This window comes from Tachypleus tridentatus, chromosome 8 (assembly GCF_004210375.1).
Source record: "Tachypleus tridentatus isolate NWPU-2018 chromosome 8, ASM421037v1, whole genome shotgun sequence".
In the NCBI taxonomy this organism is placed as follows: Eukaryota; Metazoa; Arthropoda; class Merostomata; order Xiphosura; family Limulidae; genus Tachypleus; species Tachypleus tridentatus.
Genome location: NC_134832.1, coordinates 95547887 through 95571295, shown reverse-complemented (window position 1 = coordinate 95571295; position 23409 = coordinate 95547887). Strand labels below are relative to the sequence as shown.

Sequence of the window (23409 nt, the reverse complement as noted above, 5' to 3'; positions counted from 1 at the left end):
AGATCAAGATAGCAAACCAAATAACTAAAAAATGAAACATATATATTTAAACATCAAATATTTATATTTTCTACACAAACTCAGCTACTAATGTTTGTAATATACTCAAAACCCTTTCTTATTGATTTTGACATATGTAACCAAAATGAAGAGGTTTAAAATAACTATTTTACGCACCCAGAGATTTTGAAAAATGTTTAAAGGACTTAAAGTAACATAATCAAAGTAAACATTATTCATTATTTGTTATTATTTTGTTTTGGAAAAAATAAATGTTGCTTAGCTTTCTCAGAATGTAACATCTGCAAATAACCTGATATTGTAGCCAAAAACTTGTATTTTAAGATTACTCATAAAAAATAAAGGAAAACGATTTAAGTTAGTACTGTAAAAAATACCCAGAATTGTCTTTAACTGCTTATAACCTCTTAAATATATTTATATGTGGTGTTAACTGAAGAACATTTAAAAATATTGGTATTATCAAATATTGATTGTATTTGATAATTTTTTATGCAAATATAACTAATGACATAAAATTACCAGTAATTAAAATATATTTACCATGGAAGTAATTCATACTTTCTAACATTTCTGCGACTCTTATGACCTGTAGAGTATTTTAATAAAATATAATTATTGGTGTTTGTGTATTTATATTCATAATCACTATATTTATATTATTTAAATATTGAAAGTTAAATGTATTACAGATGTGAAGACTGATTAAATTATTAATATTTTCAATAGTAGAGGTTCTAAACTAAATATAATCACAGTTGATTTAATTTATAGAATAATCACTTTTCACTTTTCTTCAATACATTTAGGTAATAACCTGTGTTCTTCTATATTTGCTAAGCACAACTGTGTGAAAGTTTTATGTTGTCTTTAAAGTTTTTTATCAATTATATTCGTAATTGGACCTAATTTTTAAATATAAATAACACTTTTTTATACAACTTAACAAGCTGTCTTTGAGAACTCGCACTTAATTATAATTGCTCTTGGTTCTTCATATGGTTCTTCACTGTCTACTAGTTATTGTCCCCAATCTAAAACATTTGCTCCAACTTCTAAGGCTTATCATCATCATCTTTTTTAAATGTGGTGATTTCATCATGAGGTTCTGATGATATTGGGAATATGCTTTACACATAATTTATTTCCAGTCTGAGATCTTAGAGCTAAAACTGTTATGTACTTAAGCATGCCAGAGCTCTTTGAAGTATTTTGGCTCTTTTTATAGTTCATAAACATATACATGCTGAAGAATCATTTGGTATGTGAAAAGCAAAGGAGGCTAAGGATAGTAACAGCTACATTGTTCAGTGGAAATATCTCTAACATACCTTTCCATGTCTTCTGACAGTCTGATTTTAAGTTAATACACCCACCTTTTCTGTATTTAAACATAACTGGTTTGTCTCACAAACCTTCTTTATTTTTCTATCCAGCCAAGTCAAACTTCTCTCATCAACATTAGGAAGAAAAATATCTTCTGCAAATTTCATAAATGAAGTACTTCATGTACATCATCTTCTGGGAAGAGCATTTTTTATGTTTGTAATAATATGTACTGTGGGAAGTGCATTTTTTTTGTTTCTTTTTGGAACTTATAACTGGGGAAGTTTGTATTTTAATTGTCAAATGGTTCTCTAGGTACATTTTAAACAACTTATGGGGAAGTTTGTGGAGTGGTTCTCAAGGTAAGTATAAAGATGTAGAACAGCTAATGGGAAGTTTGTGTCTTAACTGTCAAGTGATTCTTTGAGATAAGTATAAAGATGTAGAACAGCTCATGGGTAGTTTGTGTCTTAACTGTCAAGTGATTCTTTGAGATAAGTATAAAGATGTAGAACAGCTCATGGGTAGTTTGTGTCTTAACTGTCAAGTGATTCTTTGAGGTAAGTGTAAAGATGTAGAACAGCTAATGGGAAGTTTGTGTCTTAACTGTCAAGTGATTCTTTGAGATAAGTATAAAGATGTAGAACAGCTCATGGGTAGTTTGTGTCTTAACTGTCAAGTGATTCTTTGAGATAAGTATAAAGATGTAGAACAGCTAATGGGAAGTTTGTATCTTAACTGTCAAGTGATTCTTTGAGATAAGTATAAAGATGTAGAACAGCTCATGGGTAGTTTGTGTCTTAACTGTCAAGTGATTCTTTGAGATAAGTATAAAGATGTAGAACAGCTCATGGGTAGTTTGTGTCTTAACTGTCAAGTGATTCTTTGAGGTAAGTGTAAAGATGTAGAAGAACTCATTCATGTATTATTTGAGTGAAGGAAGGTAATACATTTCATGAAAAGTTTGGAAAGCGTGATTATTTTCTAAACATTTAGACAAATGGTCATTGTTTAAAGTTTGTACAGACTTTGTTTGAATAAGATGAGGAAGGCAAAACGTACTTTCACCAATGGTTTCAGAATAGTGAACAGTTCATTTGGAAAATGAGAACCTTAGATCTTTGCATTGCTGTAAATACAACTGTAAACTGTAGTGAGATTATTATAATATGTTTCTTTGGGTAACTGCTATACCCTCTTTGTTGGTATCATTGTCAGTTGCAACACTATTTTCTTCCATGGCCTTGAATATGGTCAGACTTATATATACCTCTGTGATTATATGGTTGTGTTGACTGTAGTAAATAATTAGTGTAGCTTTAGTAATTAAAAATTTCCAAATGGTTCATTCTTTAGATTATTCTAATCATTACATTGGAAGCCTAGTTTGCATGATTCTGTTACTTTCAGCTTACATGGTCAACTGTTGAGATTAGTGATTGTTGAAAGTATTAGCAGTTGGTATAATTTTGAAAGTTATAGAATTGTATGCACATAATGGTGACTGGTATAAATCTTTGAAATGTGCCTGTGACCATACTAACAATTCCCAAGTATGAATTTATCATTTTGTTGTAATGCCAATAAATTTTCTTTGGGGACAGTAAAGTAGGGATACTTTGTGTGGTCAGACAAGGCAGTATCTTCAGAACATCCTCTACTGGCAGCTCAGAACACGTCATTATCACTAACTTTTGTTTTGATACATGATTAGGACTACTTTAATTTTCTGGTATATTGACAGCTGCATCTATGTTAACTTTTCATGCAAAAAAATTGTATGAATTTAATTAAAGCATTGCTTGCATTTAGTAATTTGCTCTGATATATTGAGAAAATTAATTTTTCAGTGTAGAACTGTAAGTCTTTAATTGTAATTCCAATTTCATAATTTCATAAAACTACAAGAACTTTATCTCATGTACGAGTCACAATAGTGCACAGAAATTCTGCAATCACCTAAACTTGTAGTCTTAACCTTGTTTCCCAGGCATTACATCAACTGTTTGTTCATTTGGAGAACAATTTTTCAGTGTAGAACTGTAAGTCTTCAATTGTAATTCCAATTTCATAATTTCATAAAACTACAAGAACTTTATCTCATATGTCACAATAGTGCACAGAAATTCTGCAATCACCTAAACTTGTAGTCTTAACCTTGTTTCCCAGGCATTACATCAACTGTTTGTTGAACATTGATTCATTTTAGTGAAACATTTATGAAAGTATCTCAAATTTGTCTTATTAGTTAGCAGTACTATGCATAAAATGTATTAGTTGGTGATGACTGGTAAGCACTCAAATGGTGGAACATGGCCTGGATTTATTCTTGTTGAGTTTTGGCTGTAGGTCTTGTCTGTAATATGCTACTACAAGTTTATAGATGAAGCTCAAGTTACCTTAATTAGATAACATCCATTACATGGGTTTGCACCTATGTGTAATTTAAAAAAAATAAAAAATGGAAATTAGTAATGTTAGTGTGGCATTGTTACCAATTTAGATCACAAATTCTGAAGTAAGTTATATGACATTTTTTTTTTATCTACTGTTGCTCATTTTATGAGTATAAATTTACCTCTAATCTTTAAATTTATTATTTTTGTTTCTAGATATTCAGTTTTGGAAGAACAGAAAATCTCTTGAAGGCTTGTCAGTGAGATCTATCTTTTTCAATGTATTCCAATCAGTTGTGGTGTTGCTGTATGTATTTGACAATGACACTAATACTTTGGTAAAAATATCAGTATTTATTGGATTGATCATAGAGATATGGAAGATTCATAAAGTTGTAAATGTCCAACTGAACAGGGATCAGAAGATTTTTGGTATTCTACCTAAAATAACATTTTCTGACAAAGGATCATATGTTGAATCTTCTACTAAAGACTATGATATTGTAAGTAATACATTCTTTATTTGAAATAAAGTTTATGAAAAGAATTAAATCATTTAAATATATGTTTTGTGGCATGTATAATTAAAAGTTTATGGTTTTCATGGCTTTAAACTGGATTTTTTCCTTTTTTTCTTGACCATCACTTCAGTTACTTGGAAACAATTTTTGGATCTAGCAGGGTTTTGCTACACTAATTTATAAATAAGTTAATAATTTGTATTGGCTTTATTGGTACTAGTTTTGGAAGCTGTCTTCTGAAACACCAACTATGAGTATCCTGTTAACCATGGTGGGCAAACTTCATTCTACCTTTTTAATTTTTTTGTTCTTTTGGTTAACAGTTTGACTTTTTTTGCTTTATATTTTCAACATTTGCAGATAGTGCCATGCACTATACTGTGTTCAGTGTAAGTTGTCATGTATCATGCCTGTACATATTGGGCCATACTGAAACTGCATTCATGAGAGTATAGGAAAGAAATATAATGGTTACATGAAATCAACCTGCCCATGTATAAACAACAAATATTTAATGTTGTATGCAGCATTATTATGTTTTCAAATGTGGCTCTGTGAAATAAAGCAATCATCTTTATTAAAACTGGGCACTTTTAAGATATTGTAACACCTTAAAATATAATTGATAGAATTAAAGTTTAGAGATAGCTCAAATAAATTGTGAAAAATATTCAGAAAGTGCAAAACAATAAAACTGGGTTTTTTGTCCCTATTTGTAATTTTGCACACTTTTAGTTAAAAAGAAATATCAGAGGACAAACAGTTCTTTATATGGAGAGGGGTAGAATCTTACACATGGTCTGCTTTCCTCCTGCTGGCTCTGATGCAGAGTTTACTGGATATCAAAGGTAGACTGTTGAAAACTAAGATTTGATTTTTCTATTCCCTTTCTTTGCTAAGACAGCTACTCATGAATGTTGGACAGATGTCCTGCCTCTTGCATATTTTTATTTTTTAAAATTAGTATGCCATATTTATAATATGTTAATTATTTCTCCTGTGGCTCATATATGTTAATCTGCTTAATTGAGAGATTAGTTCATCTGATTACCTGGCCCTTCAACCTTTGCCAGACATTACAGTATATACACGATTTGCAGATTATCTGAGGAATGGTGTTGCCATGCCTTGTCCTATTTTTGTTTATGGGATTAACAAATCTTTGCTCTTCATTGACAGGTGAATCCTTATTTGGACTTTCAAAGGTTAGACCCTGTATTTCCTATTTGAGTTCTAGAAAATATACCACTGTTCATCTTATGCAATCTAAATTTTCCAGAATTTGTCTGTTACAACAGTTTTTCATTTTTTATCATGTTTGCAACTATTGCCTGAGACCAAATACTTCCTTCTCAAAGTTAAGAGGATCATAGTCATCTCTTAACTTCCTCTTTGGTTAGGTTATAGGTTTCTGATCTCTACGTTGTACATTGGTTGGTTTGTTGCTGAGATCTTTTGGAGATAGATACCTTACAGAATGGAGTTTACCATCCTGCATTGGCTTTGAGGGATCTAAGAGAAGCTTCTTTTCACATTTTATGTTGTGGGTATTGTAGAATCCATCTCTGTTTTTATTTACTATGCTGGCTTCTTGACTGTCCAAAAGTTTTTATACAGGAAGGTTTACCTCATCTTCTGTTCTTTTTTCCAGACCTCCCACTTCAGTGCTACTATTAATTGAAACACAATGGTAATTTTGACCTCACCACTAGAGATTTTCCTGGGAGTGTAAATTGTGACATCAGTAGCTACCTTATGAAGTTTGTCTGTGTGGACGACAGTCACCTTCTTAGTGGAGGATTGAGACTTCAATTTGTATCTCCTCCTCCTCTGTATCTCATGCCAGTTGGTTTTCCAATTCCCAAATACCCTTTTACATTCCATCACTGAGCACAAGCCATCCAGGATCTTTTGCACAAAGAGGACATAAAGTTCATCATCTCCTCTCAAAAGGGTTTTTATTCATGGCTGTTTGTAGTACCAGAAACAATGGGTGATTGGCAGTCAGTCATTGGCCTTTCTTATCTCATTCTCCTTGGTTTACACTGGAGATGTTTTTTTCCAATCATTGGTTCTTTTCACTTGGACTATAAATGAAAAGAATCCAACATTGTAGGTTCTTGCTTACTTATTATGTTTACCAAGTCTTCAAGATGTTATTTTTGTTTCATGCAAGACAACCAGATTTTTCAGTTTCATGTTATCAATCAGACTCATTTCTGCTCTATATATGTTTGTTTTTTTTAAATAATCAGAGTTTTTTGTAGCATCTTCACTCCCTCAGCATTCTCACTTACCATTACATGGAAGACTGACTTCTTGCCCCTTACTACACACTTGAACTCTGGTATCAGAAACTGTGAGAACTGGGTGTATTGTCAAAAAGTAGTAATTTATACTTACTCCCACACAGTACTTTTAGGGATGTTTTCAATTCCATACATAACTGGGGGCCAACTTTCTTCTCTACTCCTTCAAGCCAATGAACAGGCAGTTCTTCTCCACCAGCATACACAATTCAATCTCTCTTAGGAATGTGGACATTCTTGGAATTATTCTTTAAGACTGGGCCCAGTGTGGAATTCTAGCTAAAGTGCGAGATGAGGTGTGTTTCGGAAGTTTACATTTTCTTATACCAAAAAGGTATTTCTGATAATGCTTATCATCTTTCACAACCATCTACTTTTCCTCCTTATGACAGTCATTTTTTGAGTCTGATAATCTTGTCAGTCTTGAAAAAGTGACTAAGAAAGAATAACATGTAGTTTATATATGGATTGAGTATGGGGGGCACATTGACACAGGTGAAGATTGTCACAAGGTTAAAATCACAAGGGGTGATATAATGGGCTATAAAAACTGGAGCAAGTAAGGTAGACCTCATACCATTGTTCAGATGAACAAAGAAGAGAACCTTTATTCAAGATAAAGCTAAATTATTAGAGGAACTAAGTATTATTGGAATTATATTTTTGGTATAGCAATATGTAAACCTTTGTTTTTCCATATGTTATTTCAGTAAGGAAAATCGAATTGCATTTGTTTTTAACCGAGGGAGACTGATTGCATTGCACTGTTGACAAAAATGTTTAGAATTCAATGAAATGGGTGCATCCATCAGAAAAGGCCCTTCGGTTTGTATTCCTGTACATGGTGAGGGGATCTCCCAGAGAAGGTTCTGTTCTTTCAGTTTACCTCCTTTGGGATCTAAACATGCACCTGCGTGTTTGCTGTGTGTCATGACTTGTGAATGATCCTGGTGGTTGAGGGGTCCAACTCCAACACACCACTTTGGCCTTCAATTCCTGTAGAAGACAGTCTTGGGATGCCCCCCCCCAAAAAAAAAAAAAATAAATTGGCTAGTCCATTTGGGCCAGGGTCAACTGAGTGCCTGTGTAGGATGTTCTCATCGGGTGTTGTGAACATTGTGTGATACTGGTGTTCGGGTATAGTGCTTACAAAACCCTGGCATCGCTGCAATGACCTTATATGGCACTGTAGTGCATCCCCTCATAGGGCTCCATAGTGCGTAAGGTCAGTGGGCACCAAAATATTTTTTTTATTATTATTATGGATAAAATAAAAAAATAAATAAGCATGACAACATAAAGAAAAATCTGACTACTGGCAAATGACCACACATTGATGACTCTGTACAGTCAAACTCATACCTTGAATCTGTCCTGCAATTTTTAATTATACATTTTTTAACTGAAAAACCCTTAGGGCAGATGTCTCCATTCTTTATTCAGAAGGGTTTGAAGGGCTTGCTGGCTCTCCTAAATCGGTAAAAGTGTTATGGTCTGGGGACATTTTAGTGGAAACGTCTTCATCACAACATTCCAAACTCCTTGAAATCAAAGTCTATTGGGAATATACCCATTGAGGTTACTCCTCATTCTACTTTGAATTTTTATAGAGGAGTTACAGTTGAGAGGGATTTAAAAGCCATTCCTGAGTCAGAGATCCTCATAGGTTTCACCAGCCAAGGTGTTACAGCCATGTGCTGAATTTTTACTCATAAAGTCAAGATTATGGAGCTGACAAATGTTCTGTTAACATTTACAACATCACATCCTCCCACCACAATCAAGGCAAGGTATCTGAATTGTAAGGTAAGGTCTTATATTCCTAACCCTGTTAGTTATTTCCATTGTTAACAATTTGGTCATTCGAAAACATCTTGCCGTGGTTCCTTGACATGTGCCTGCTGTGCTGGAAAAGACCATGATGCTTTTGAATGCCAACTAGAACTGCATTATATTAACTGCAACTGTCCACATCCTTCCTATTTTACTTTTTGTCCGAAATAGGTAGAAGAGAAAGAAGTACAACATCTAAAGACAGTTCACAATACTACTTACCCAGAGGCTTGCAAATTACTATTCCCAATTCCATCTCAGACTTATGCTGCTGTAATTCACTCCACTACTACAGTACAAATCCAGACAGGCCTTTCTGTACTTCCTACAGAATCCTTAACAGCTCATGTTAATCTAGTATCTTCCAAAATCAACAAAGTTAACAAATCAGTATCTACTTCTATCTCTGTCTTTACCACATCTTCCAGTCATTGCCCAACTTCACCTTGTTCATGCCCAGGTGTTTCCATGGGTTCTTCCTCTCTTGACACCCCAGAAATTAAACAACCCATTTGTTCACGTCCTCAATTACTGGAACGTATGTTTACAAACACTGACCTGCCTACTCGATCCCGAGCAGGATCAATAGTGGGTGACAGATCCACATCCAGTAAAGAAAAAAAAATGCGGTCACAAGCAGAAGGTCTCTTGCCATATTCTTCTCCAAAATAAATAAAAATGGCTACACTAATTCAATGGAACTGTCGACATTTTCAATCAAATGTGAATGACATCAAGGATTTGGTTGACTTATCACAAATATCTTTCTTTGCAGGGAACATTTTTAAAACCTACTAATACGGTAACAATTTGGCAATACTCCTTATACCGAAATGGCAGGTCATGTGTAGGATAAGGACATGGGGGATTAGCACTGCTGGTTGATCAGCATGTACCCACTCGGTCCTTGTCATTGAATATGCCTTTGGAGGTTGTAGCCATCCATATCTACATGGGTTGTACCATCACTGTTTGCTCTCTGTACCTTACACCCTGGAGAAAATTAAAATCAATCAGACCTTGATGCCCTCACTGAGCAGCTACCAATCCCCTTCTTAATTTTTGGGGATCTTAATGGGCATAATCCCATCTGGGATGGTTCTAGTATTGATGTGAGAGGTCATGCTATAGAGCATATGCTCTTGAGTCACAACCTGCCTCTCTTCAATACTGGCTTTTACACTTATTTTCATGCACTCAGTCCATCATTTACTACTATAGATCTTTCTATCTGCTCTTGGGATAAATTTCATAGATATCCCATGCTTTCAAACTGCAGTGCATTTCAGCAAGCCCATGCACAGGCTTGGCGAGTTAGACATCAAAGCCAGAAAGAATCTTGAATTAAGTACACCTCCAGTATTTCTTCAATCACCAGTTCAAAAGTCATATGGGACAAGATACGCAAGGTGAGTGGACAGTATACTTCTGCCCCTTCCCCCTCTATCTTAATATCAAATGGTTATGAAGTTGCTGATGCTCAAAACATTGCTAGTACTTTTGGTGAAAGTTTTTCTCATCTATCTAGCTCTTCAAACTCATCCCCTTCCTTCTTAGCTATTAAAACACGAGTTGAACGTCTGCCTCTTTCCTTTCCAACTGATCATCTCTATGACTACAATCTCCCTTTTACACTGGTGGAACTTAAAATTGCGCTTCATCGGTCTGGCAATACATCAGTTAAACCTGATGATATACTTTATGAGATGCTATGCCACCTTTCTCTTGCCTCTTTTACTATTCTCCTGGCTGTCTTTAACTGGATATGGCTGTAAATGTCTTTCCTGATGCTTGATGCCAAGCTATTGTACTCCATATTTTTAAACCTGGGAAGGATCCAAAGATTCCTTCAAATTACCATCCAATTGCTTTGACGAGTTGTCTCAGTAAGATCTTAGAGAGGATGATTAATGCTTGTCTTGCTTGGTTCCTTGAATCAAAGAACTTTCACTCACCCACTCAGTGTGGGTTCTGAAGACAACACTCCACAATAGACCACTTAATTCATCTTGAAACATCAGTCAGAGAAACCTTTTTGAAGCGACAACATCATGTTTCTCTTTTTTTAATTTAGAGAAAGCTTCTGATACAACATGGAGATAAGGCATCTTGCATGACCTTCACTCTTACAGATTGCATGGCCATTTGCCACTTTTTATTAAGCATTTTTTAACGAACTCCCAATTCCAGGTCTGTGTGGGCTCAACACTTTCCCATTTTTCCAACAGGAACTTGGAGTTCCTCAGGGCTGTGTTCTGAGCATCACACTTTTGATAATAAAGATTAATGCCATCAGTGAACAGCTACCCCCACACTTGCGAATGATCTTTTTGTTGATGACTTTCGCATCTCATGTCAGTCATCAAACATAAGGTTTATTGAGTGGCAGCTACATACTGCAATCAATCATATACTTAAGTGGACCACAGCAAATGGTTTTCAACTTTCTCTAAAACTGTTTGTGTACATTTCTGTTGCCAACAGGGTATTCATCCAGATCCAGAACTTCATAATGATGATATTGTACTTCCTGTCATCCCTGAGGCAAAGTTTTAAGGTCTAATATTTGACTGTAAATTAAACTTTATTTCATATAGCAAGCAACTTTGTGTCAAATGTATGAGAGCACTGAACATTCTCCTTGTCTTCTCTTCCACCTCTTGAGGAGCAGATTGATATTCCATGCTTAAAATTTATCATGCCCTTATCTGATCTAAACTTGACTTTGGGTCTATGGTTTATGGCTCTGCCAGAATGTCAGCACTGAAAATGTTGGATCCTATCCACCATCAGGGGCATCAGCTCTACACTGGGGTCTTTTGTACTTCTCCAGTCCAAAGTTTGTATGTAGAGTTCCATGAACTTCCTCTGCATATTTGCCATTTGCAACTGTCTCTTGTGTATGCTTCCAAACTTCGCTCTTTACCACAGCATCCTACTTGGGGTTGTGTTTTCTATCCTCAGTGGGCCATACTTTTCTATAATAGAAAATCTTCCATTGTTCCTTTTAGCCTTTGTATTTGGGCACAATCAGAAAAATTGGATATACCTTTGAATAGCATAGCAGTATCAAGAGTTTGGCCTCTTCCACCATGGCTAATTACTATTCCCAACTTGACCTATCTGAGAAAGGCCAGTACTTCTGATTGGAAATATTGCTCTTTATTTGCTGAACATCTTTTAAACAATCCATCAATTCTTATATATACAGATGGTTCAAAATCAGGTGACTCTGTAGGCTCTGCCATGGTTTGTTACAGTTTGGTTGTAGCACACAGAATCCACTCTACAGTTTTTGTGTTCACTGCTGAATTGTATGCCATTTCCTTTGCCCTGAAACATATTGAAACTATACAATATACGAATTGTATGATCTGTACTGATTCACTGATCTATCTATTGGCCCTGACATCATTCCATGTTAGTTACCACGCTATTCTAATCAATATCCAAAACCAACTGGCCAATCTATCTCTTTCCAGGTTTTTTGAATACCAGATCACATTGGTGTTCGTGGGAATGAGTTAGCTGACAAAGTGGCAAAATCCGTCTGCTCTGGCTCTATCACCACTGTACCTGTTCCATATATGGACTATGGTCCATTTATCAAAACCCGAGTCTACATCATTTGGCAGTCAACCTGGAGTGAGCAATGAAATAATAGGCTTTTTCAAATCAAGTTTTCTTTAGCTCCTTGGCCATCTTGTTTCTGTAGAAATCAAAGGTAGGAACTTGTTTTGGCTAGGCTACACATTGGTCACAATTTTTCAACTCACTACTTCCTTTTATCTAGTACTGATGCACCAATGTGTGGTCTGTTCCACACCTGAGTGGCAATCAGGTCACAATTATACATATTTTATTATCATGCCGCCATTACAACCAAGAACAACAATATCATTTTAAACATTTTTTAGGATAGGTTTGCCCTTGATATTAGCCAATGTCATAGGTGATACTGCCCATGTCACTCATGTTTTTACATTTTTAAAAGCCATTGGTCTTTTTGACTTAATTTAAGGTTTTTATTAGGCTATACACTGTTTTAGCATGATTTCTTTAACACATTTTAATTTTTATTTTGACCTGAAACCAGGACTGGAAAGGCAAACTTCAGATTACTGACAGCAAGTTTGAACTTAATGCTTCAGTCTTCCTCGCAGGTCTTGATTTTACATATTTTACGTATTTTTACCTTAATTTTCATATACCATTATAGTATGCTACATCTTGTTTGGCACAGATAGCCTTGTAGCTTTGTGCCAATAAACATGAAATATCTACCTACCATAAGAAAAGGACACTCAAGTATCCCAAGCAACTATAGTGACTTTTTTTCCACCAGATACCACTAATCCTTGTTGTCTTTTTTTTTTATTTTTATGTATAAAAAAGGCTGCCATCAAAGGGAGCACTTTTTGGCAGTTGTCAGTTCCATGAGAAGTATCAAAGGGGAGATATTTAAATCAGTTTATTTGACATGGTGTAATTAAATCATTCATGTACGTAATACTGGCATGAAAAAAAAAATAAGTGTATAAACCAACAATAACAGATATATAGACACACACATACACACACACACAAATGTCTTCCTTTTTTCCCATTCATGTAATTGTTTTCAGAATATTTTTCTCAATCAGTCATTGGAAGAAATCCTGTTTGTTTTTTCAAATGAAATCCTTTTACGAAAAGATTTTAACAGGTTTTTCTTAGGTTTTGCCATTCAGCACATAAAAAGACTGGATTGGTGTTGATACTGATACTTTAGGAATTGCAAAAAATGAATAATATTCCTTAAAAGAAGGTTTTTGATATATAATTTCTTTTTTATGGTTAACCAATCAGAACATACGAGTATGGCAGACAGACAGACATTTGGCTATTTTATATACTGATTATTTCTTTATAGCATGTATAACATCATTACGTTTTGTTCTGTATTTAAATTAATGGATAGGATTTCTTTATACGTATATTTCTGTTTTCAAAAGTGTTTGGGTAAAATCTAGCATTGAATGGAGTCACTGTTTAAATTAGATATTCATCATAATTATTTTATATTAAAACTCAAAACTTGTTTTAGTTAAGCTTCATAAGGGGTATATATATATATATATATAGTGTGTGTGTGTGTGTCAGATAAAAATATGTTGGAATTAGGGAAGTTTGTTTTAAAAACAATTTTTTAACTGATTAACATTTTCATTAGTGAAACAAACTGCTGAAAATTTGATGTTAGTAATTTTTTACTGGTTATTTTCCAAACATTTTCTTTGGTAAAAAATTCCTTGTGTATTCAAGTACTAATGTGTTGCATTTTAGAAGAAGTAATTGAGTGTTATGAAAATAATTAAATTATTGATGTGTTTAGGTTAGTAAGGAGAAGTAGCACCTAAAATATAGTGTAAAATATTACAAAATTTTATTTATTTATGTTGAGCGTAGAGGAAGATATTCTCCTTTGTTCTTCAAGCAGCACAGCACTTATATTGAATTTTATAGTGATGTTGTTGTACGTTTGTTACTATAAATAAACTCTTTGAAAGTCTAACATTAATTCAACCTTAGATAAAAATGTATCCTTAAGGATTTGATTGTTTACTTTCATTAAAAAAAAATTTATGATGTAAAAATTTTTTACATCATAACTGATGAAATTCTGCTTTTTAGATAACAGAGAACTTTTGTTAAAGATTAATGTATATATATTTATATATAGTTTATTTGTTCTTTAGCTTGCTTTCAAGTACCTGTCATGGATACTGTTTCCTCTTCTTGGATGCTACTTTATTTATTCCTTGATCTATGTGGAACATAGAGGATGGTATTCTTTTAGTTTAAATATGATGTATGGCTTCTTACTCACATTTGGTAAATATTTTTTACTTATTTTGATTTGTGTAGTTTAAAAGCACTTTTCAGTCATATTGAATATCATAATTATCATTCACCACGTGCTGCTGCTGTTTCATTTGTGATTGTAGACGTGTAATCCTTGTGGCATGTGTTTTATTTATTGTTTTTGTATCAACAAAAATTTTAATAGTTAATTTGTTTGAAAAAAATATAAAAAATAATCATTTAATAAATGAGGTATCAAAATAAAGGACAAGTGTTTTAAATTAGGAATTTGTCTATAGATGAAGCTGAGGAAATAACTGTTTCCTTTTGAAGGGTTCCGTGGTAATTTATTGAAATGAATATTTCTATTTCCACATCCTTGTTAATGTTCTATGCACTGAATCATGTGTTGACTTACTGGTGTGATTTTGCTTGGTTGCTGTCATTTTTCCTCCTTTACATCAATATTCCAAATATGTGCACCATCTTCAAACAGCTTCAGTCTTCAGTGTGTTGGTTATTATTATGAAGGTGTGATAAATAGTTAAAAAACTTGTTTAAAGATGGTGCAGGGTATTTTACCATAAGCATAATTATTTATGTTAAATGGTTAAGATTTGCCTGCTATTATATTTCAAAGTACTTACACCTTTTCTTTTGTGAAATAAATGTACATTTACAATATGCAAAAGAGGAACTAAAAAGCTTATCATATATATATATTGTGTGTATTAGCTAATGAGATCATGTGCTGATCAGTAAAACCAGTCATGTGGTTACACACAAAAAATTATGGTATCAAATGAAATGAAACGTATGGAAACCAAAGAGTAAAGTTACAAATCTTGTATACATTCTACATATTAGTGTAATCACATGTTCATTAGTAGAGCCAGTCACATGATTACACATCAGAAATTGTATTATCCAATGGAGTTCAAACATCTTTGTAGTTAAGGGAGCAGTAGTATTTTGCTTTGATAAAATGTCTATTGACTGGTGTAATACTGAAGTAATAGTGGTGTGTGTAGATACATATATATATATCATTCAGTTATACTGAAGGAATAAAGGATATTTCATTAATCATTTAAAGTATGAGCATATAAATGATATCATTTGTAACAGATACCATAAACAGTATTGTATCTGATAATTCTCATCCAGATACTTGGTACATTGTTGAGGAAACCAAATAATACAAATCTTGAGTGTTAATATTAGATCAAAGATAACAGTCATGTCAGATTTGTTATTTGTACACTTAGCTAACTGATGTGACTAAAGTTTGGAGACCACAAATAAATAGTGAAAGAAACTTTATGACAAATGTATGACATTCTGACAGGCTATATAGAGCTAGATTATGTAAGAACTCTGCAGGTATTATCTTTGCACATTAATATAAAACACAGAAGATTATTCTAGCATAAAATCCAAAGTCTTAATGCAAGATTGAATAACAATGAAAGCAGGTGATGCAGCATTGGGCATTCCATGGTTCTGTGGTCACTGACTCTTTAAGTGTGTGTGTGTGTGTGTGTGTATATGTATATATTCCAACTTAATCAGGTGGTTTGATTAACATGCTGTAATCAAGTTCATAATAACAGAGGGTGAAAAAGATATACACACACATTAATTATTAAAATAATATGTATAGTGATTCTGTTTAATCATCTTGAAAACAGTCTGATGGACAACTTGTGATTAATTGATATAGTTAGGTCAGCTGCACACATGTAGATTCATAACACAACTTTACCAAACTGGTATGATGTTCATGAAAGGATTTAAGGCACAGTATTAAATGGTAATTGTGTTCAGAAGTAATTTCTAGTTGCACATATCCTCAGCTTCATTGGTTGTAATTTGATATGATTTGTTTATAAGGAATGAAATTAATATTTTCAGTTTATTTTAATTCTTCCAAATGCTGATAGGTTTTTACACATGAGGTGGGGTATGATTGTTTAAGAACAACATAGCTGATAAAATATTATACCATTCAGTTTACATAAGTCAGAAAGCTTAGAGAACTGGTAGATACAAATGTTGGTTACAGGGTGTGTATGTTTGAGAAATTGGAGTTTCTTCAATGTGTTGTTTATAGTTGTAAAACAACAGTGTATAATTAGAAATATTAAATGCAGTAGTTAATATTTTCCAAGAATAAGCTATTATGGTTTATTATGCAAATGTCAATTCTAAAGTAATTTATTAGCTATGAAAGACAGTGGAGAAAAAAAATGTTTCATAATCACTTAGATCACTCTAAGTGACCCATACAGGTGGGTCAAAGTGAACATGTTGCAACTTTTAAGAGTCACATTTTTAAGACTTGTAACATTTACAGAAAGCTTGCAAAATTTTTTGTAGGTATATAGAATGTTAACTATGAAACTAAAGGTCAGTTTAAGGGTCAAGATTTATGTCAGTTTGAGTGATCCTGTAGTGAAAGAGTTAATGTTGTCAAATAAACTTTGGAATGTATTTTATTTATGAAACATCCATATTTTTCATCTTAATAGAATTTTTCTATGTTAATGCTGCTTGGTTTAATTAACATCATTCCTTTTATAGACAATTCTAGTCACAGTTCAACTAAGTGAAGAAAAATATGATTCTTTTATTTAATGTTTTGGACATATTTATTCATAGATTTGCACATACATTGCAACTTTAAAATTATCTTTTTTCATTTGTTGAGAGAGAAATTCAAATTGATTGTGAAGCACATAATACATAAACTGCACTTATAGCATTAAGAGTATCATGTGAAGTAATATGAATGATGTTTTATAATATTTTCTTTGTCTGAGAACATTATATGATTATCTGTAAATTAACTTTTTTTTTTTTTTTTTTTGACACATACACAACTTAAATTTTGCTTAGTGCTCACTTTTGAAAAAGTTGTAATGTGTTCAGCCATGAATATTGAAGTGTTAAGATTCTGTACTATTTTATGTTTCATTGTGAATTCACAAACTTCCTCTTTATCCTTAATTTGTTCAGGATTCATTATGATGACCCCTCAGCTGTTTATCAATTACAAGCTCAAGTCTGTAGCACATCTTCCCTGGAGAATGTTGACTTACAAGTTTCTTAACACATTCATAGATGACATATTTGCATTTGTTATCAAGATGCCTACAATGTATCGATTGGGTTGTTTTAGAGATGGTAAGGATCATAATTTCTTAATTGTAATTACTGTTATAGTATTTGAGAGATGAAAGAAATTATCTATCTTATATTCAATGTAAGATTTCTTGTCAGGTATTTTATTGCTTCCAAATGTACTTTAAATGAGTTCTTCAAAATGTAACAGTAAAGAAGCAAATCAGTGGATGTGGCATTTGTTGCAGCAGTGACTTATTAAATTCTTGAGTGAAGATAATTCCAAAACATACTTACCTTCTCTAACACTATAGTTGTTACTTGACTGCTAGGGTTTCTTCCTTTCCCCATTTAAACATTGGTGTGATTTTTACTCATTTGCTCCAGTCATTCATTCCTCACATAATTGTTCTTGGCAGTAGCTCTGAGACAATACATACTCTATCCTGGTACTGTATGTAAGTACCTTCTTCCAACAATATTATCACTTTTTCTCAACAAAACATTCATTAACAGGTTTAATTACTGTAAAACTGTTGTAGATATTTTGTGCATTCTTGTTATTGCCTATTTTTTGTAGTAATAGTAAATCCCTTTCCCATTTTGGAAAGAAGCAAATCATGTCTTTCATATCCTCCTGCCTTTATTATTTAGTGTTGCTATCAATCATGAGGAAGGGGCAACTCTCATTTAAGGATGATTAGGTGATGAGTTGGAGACATACACCCTTGTGCAAATTAATTGAAACAAATGGTCATTTTACAATATTTTCAAAATGGTGGCCTGTGTTGGCTCACTGGACCCACTGATTTCCTTTAATAGTTACACAGACGGCATCATTAACTGTGTTTTGCAGTACAGTCAATCTATTTTTGGGATATATGACAAACTTTTGAGGAATATTACGTCATTTAAAATTGCGTTGGAAGGGTAAGGAGACCAGTTAAAAAACAACTTCTTAACAACTCAGTGAAGAAAAAACAGTATCAATGGGGTCTGAAATAAAAGAACTGGACACAAGAACAATGGAGGAAGATGTTATTCAGTGACGAGACTCATTTCTTCGTACGGAGTCAAAGACGTCTGCATGTTCGCAAATCTCCATGTGAGAAACTTCAAGAATCTCACGTCAATCAGTTTGTAAAACATCCCTTGAAGAAGATTTTTTGTAGCTTTTTCAGCTACTATAGCATCGGAGGCTTACATATCGTAGAAGGTATGATGCGAGGACCACAGTACCTCAAAGTTTTGCAGAGAAGAGTCGTTCCAGAATTGAAAAAGTGATTTCGGATGGATCTGGCATTTTTCAGCAAGATCTAGCTCCGTGCCACACATCGAAACTTGTGAAGAATTTTATGACTACAATGCAAATAAAGGTGGTGGACTGGCTTGGAAACTCTCCAGACTTAAATCCTATTGAATCCTATTTGGGCAATTTCTAAAGAAAGACTTCGGGGAAAAGACTGTACTATGAAAGATAAGCTAATTGAGGCCATAATTGAGGTGTGGTACCTCGATCCAAAAATTAGTAAAGATTGCAGTCAACTCGTGGACTTGATGCCAAAGTGGATTAATGATCTTCTGAAAAATAAAGGCGGTCATATCATGTATTAATTTGTGAGTAATTTTTGGATTCTCAGAAATAAAACACAAAAAAATGAAAAAATTGTAATTTTCTGTCTTGTTTCAATTAATTTTCACAAGGGTGTAAATTCAATCCAGTGGTATTTCACTAGGGTCTCTGAAGCTGCTCTTGTGGGTTTATTGGACATTCTGGAGAGAATTTATTTTAGCATTTTCCAGTGCTTTCTTTTATTCTGTCAACTTCACATGAGGCCAATTTGAATCAACTGCTTCTGGTTTCCCTACTTTGGTTGATAAGTTGAGTGTGTGATGTTTTGGTCCTTTCCACAGTTTGTTTTTAAATATATACAGAATTTGTTTGAAATATTGCATTGTTCCTCTGAGCTTCCTAATGTGCACTACCCCCTCATTTCCTACTAGTGGATATAGGGAGTTCTTACCATGTTTAGTTTCCAATCATCTTGTTGGTGAACAGAGGCTATTTCACCTGAGTGTTTGAGGGACTTTTATCCACTTGTCAAGAAGAGGGCAAGGTTCTGGGTCCTCTTTCTCAGGCCACTTGATTCTTTTTTCTTGAATATCAGCAGGAGAGGCACCAACCTACTAATAATACTGATTCATACCTGATGCTCAGTTATCTAGTTGGCTTGTGGGTGGCCCTTCTTATTGATCCATGTCAATTCAGTACATTGTTTATGACAGAGAGAGTCCATTGTCTCCTTATAATTATGAACATAGAGTGATTCCATCCTGGGTCCTTGGTTGAACACAGTTTGTTCCACATCCTTCCCATAATTATCAGGGTAAGTGGATTTTATTTTACTCACATGGTGGGGGAAGTGAGTGAATGTTCATTTGGAGCATACTTTAGAATTCCATAAAGATTTTGTTTGTCAATTAATATATGGAAAAGAAATTCCAATTTTGGTGGAGCAGTTCTTTTCAGTATGGTTAATAAAAATTACATGATTACAAATTCTGATATTTTTTATGTTTTTAGTAAAATTTAAAATTCCTTTTTAAAATCTGTGACAGTAAATATTTACAATTGATCATTTGAATACTAAGAGTTGCTGGTGAATTAAACTGCATTCATAATAAAACTTGTAATACATTATAACTTCTATCTTATGAGATTAGTATAGTAAATAAATATTATTATTAATACTTAATAAAAAAAAAAAAAAAAACATTTGTTTCCACAGACATCGTGTTCCTTATATTCTTGTATCAGAGATGGATTTATCGTGTAGATCCAAAAAGAGTCAATGAATTTGGAATAAGTGGAGAGATGCATGAGGAAGGTAGAAACATGGCAAATGGAACAGTTGTTACTTCAGAAGATGCTGGCAATTCAATTGAAGAGAAGAAAAAGAATTAACATTTTATCAAGAATTAGCTTTGACATTTTAATTTGTTGTCTTTGTATTAAAAAGCATGCAGGTGTAACTTTTCTTCAAAGGAAATTTAGAAATTATAATAGGATATGCAAGAACTTGAAACTTTTATTAGATAAATTCACGAGAAAACAGAATATATGGTTTTAAATGTATTGTTATTAATTTGTTTATGCTATATACATGTGCACACTTCCCAAAGTGAAGTAAGCCAACATTAAAATATTTAGTTGAAAAAGGAAGTGTATATTATTGTTGTATTTGTAATAGACCTTGTAAGTTTTAGGCACTTTTTTTTAATACTGTGTATTTAATTGTGATTAACTTGTAATTTTCAGGAGATTATATTAAAAGCTGATGAACATCACATTTCAAATTTGTAAATTATTAAACAAACATTATTCAATTGGACACGTTTTGTCAATTTATATACTTAAAGATGTAATACTTGACCTTAACACTTTCAGCACAGACACGGTCTCTTGAACCAACTTCATAATCATTTTGTGCTTGTTACAGTTTTCATTCTATTACTTTTAAATTAGTAAACGTATATTCATGAAAACTGGAAGATTATCAGTAAACATTACAAGGATTTTATGTGCAAAATATCAATTTTTTTTTTATTAAGTCTTAACTTTTGTTAAACAGTATTTTTCTCATCCTTATTATTTTCATATGTTGCCTATCCAACATGCAAAGAAATTTTCATTTTAAGATTAAAAAATGCTTTTATGCAGAATCTTTATCAGGTCCAAATAATTTTATCACATAAAAGTTTTACCTAAATAGCTTAAATCTAATAACATTAAACATATATATTGACTTATTACTTTTATTATATTGACCTTTCAGCTGTGCCTTGCTAACAATACAGAAGTTACAATGACAAGGCACCTGCACTTATGTTACTGTATCCAAATAATATAAAATTGACTTCTGGCTATGTTTTATTAGAATAGTAATTGGTAAATTGTATGTGTATGTAGAGTGAAAACCTTTACAAATAAGGTTTTAAACTTAGTTTTCTTGAAACATAGAACAGAAATAAAGCAAACAATTATCTCTTGTAGTTATGACCTTTGTACCCAGTTGCTTGCTAAGCCTTGAGAAGTTTTGCACATGGAGGATGTGAAACAAAATTTTTTTAGGTTTTATATAAACAGTTTAATAACCAAAATTCATAAATTACTTCATCAATACCATAGAATTCAATTATAATTTATCAAGTTTAATCTGTATTTGTATAAAAAAATACAAAATCTTGAACAGGCTAAAGATTTACCAGTACAAATGTTTCTAGAAAGAAAGAGGGATGTCGTTATATTTGAAAATGGCTGAAAAAATCACTAAGGAGACATTCTGAGCTTTCGACTGGTTATTCACATGTCATAAATAGAGGTAAGTATGTATAAGGAACCATTTTCAAGAAATGAAAGAGGTGAGCAGAGCCACCATGTTTGATTCATTATGTATAGTGAGAGGTCAGTAAATAAAAAAGATAAGTCTTATTTTATGTTCTGGCTTGTCAGTATTGGTAATGTGAGTTTGTAATTTGTTAAAAAACTATAGACTTTGAATTCTGACATCACAAATATCTAATTTGAACGATTGCTGCATTTAACATGCCATATAACACACAAAAATTGAGTTTCAGATGTCTTTGTTTAATATTCTTTTAAATTAAGAAATTTAATAATGTATAATAAGAAAATATGAATTATCTACAGTTTTGCACTAAACTTAAGGAGATAAATTCATGAAATAGTAGTTCAATAAAATTGTGAATACAGGTCAACAAATGCCATAACATGGCCTTTGACTCATGACCTGTCATAAAAGAGTTAAAATACAATTCATGAGATCATTAACCAAATTGAAAAAATCTTCCTGAAATAAACGTTTCAGTGTAAGAAATATGAAAACTTTCTTTTTTTGGTAGATAGTTTTTATTTTTGGATTCACTACTGGTTGCTACATCATGAAATTAGTATTATGGTTTGTTGTAACAGATTTGTTTATTGTTCTAATAATTTGACTTTCCTTATTCATATATTATGTGTCATAATTGTCATTTCTCTTACTTTTAACAATTTATTTTAGTTGTGTTTACTTCTATTTTTTTATGACTTTAACCTTCTTGCTATAGGCAGGTTAAAATGCACATCATAACTTTCTAGAGCAGTGGTTCCCAACCTTTTTTATGACCTGCACCCTTAAAAAATATTAATATGTTCCCGCACCTCTCACAGTAAATATCTATTTAAGAATAAAAGTGAAGATGGCCAAAACAAATTTTTATAATTAGTTTTTAATGATATATAAACAAAAAAGAAACATTTGGAAAAGAAAAAATTGACATGAATTTTTCTCGCACCCCTGGTTGAGAACCACTGTTCTAGAGAATTACATTCAAAACTTAATTGAACTACATTATTATCATTATATGTACAAATAAATTTGATACTAAAATGAAATTAATAAATTACGTTTTAATATTATAAATGTTTTAAATTATTAATATTTTAAAGAAATATTTAACAAAATACTCACTTATAATATTTACTCTTCTCCCTTCTTTAATTTATTAACCACCTTCTCTGAGATGTATGAAATTTTATATAAGGTACTTATTATGGAAGCTGGTACTCAGGTAAAGCAAAGTTTTTATAGCATTTAATCTTGTTTGTTTATTGAACCTTAAACCATAAAATCAGACCCGCTCTCAACACCTAGCTATCACATCATCTCTTTCACAAATAGCCAGTAGTTTTCCCTGGTGTTTAATGCTATATTATGTATAACCAATGGAAAGTCAACTGATTAGATTGTTGCATATTTATCCAGTTCAAACTTTAAATACCTTGGGAAATATATCAACAATATTAGCTGAATTATTAAAGTCACTTATCACGTAGTTAGAAAGTCAGAAAAGTTATAGGAGATTGTTTGCTTTACACGTGTTATTATTCTGTTTTCTCAGATGCATTGTATAATTAGATAAGAATTTAGTGTAGTAGTACCAAAGTACAAAGAAGTAGACTTTAAGTTCCAT

The 23409-nt window shown here is 32.6% G+C and overlaps 1 protein-coding gene across 1 annotated transcript in view; it reads left to right on the top strand.

Moving 5' to 3' along the window:
* LOC143222988 (putative lipid scramblase CLPTM1) overlaps positions 1 to 20722 on the top strand; it is a 78039-nt gene extending 57317 nt beyond the window's left edge. Inside the window, exons 9-12 of the mRNA XM_076450314.1 lie at positions 3960 to 4246; positions 14145 to 14280; positions 17269 to 17436; positions 20163 to 20722. Of these exons, the coding sequence (XP_076306429.1) occupies positions 3960 to 4246; positions 14145 to 14280; positions 17269 to 17436; positions 20163 to 20338 (767 nt within the window). The 3' untranslated portion in view covers positions 20339 to 20722. The remainder of the gene's footprint in view (positions 1 to 3959; positions 4247 to 14144; positions 14281 to 17268; positions 17437 to 20162) is intronic.
* Positions 20723 to 23409: the final 2687 nt, after the last annotated feature.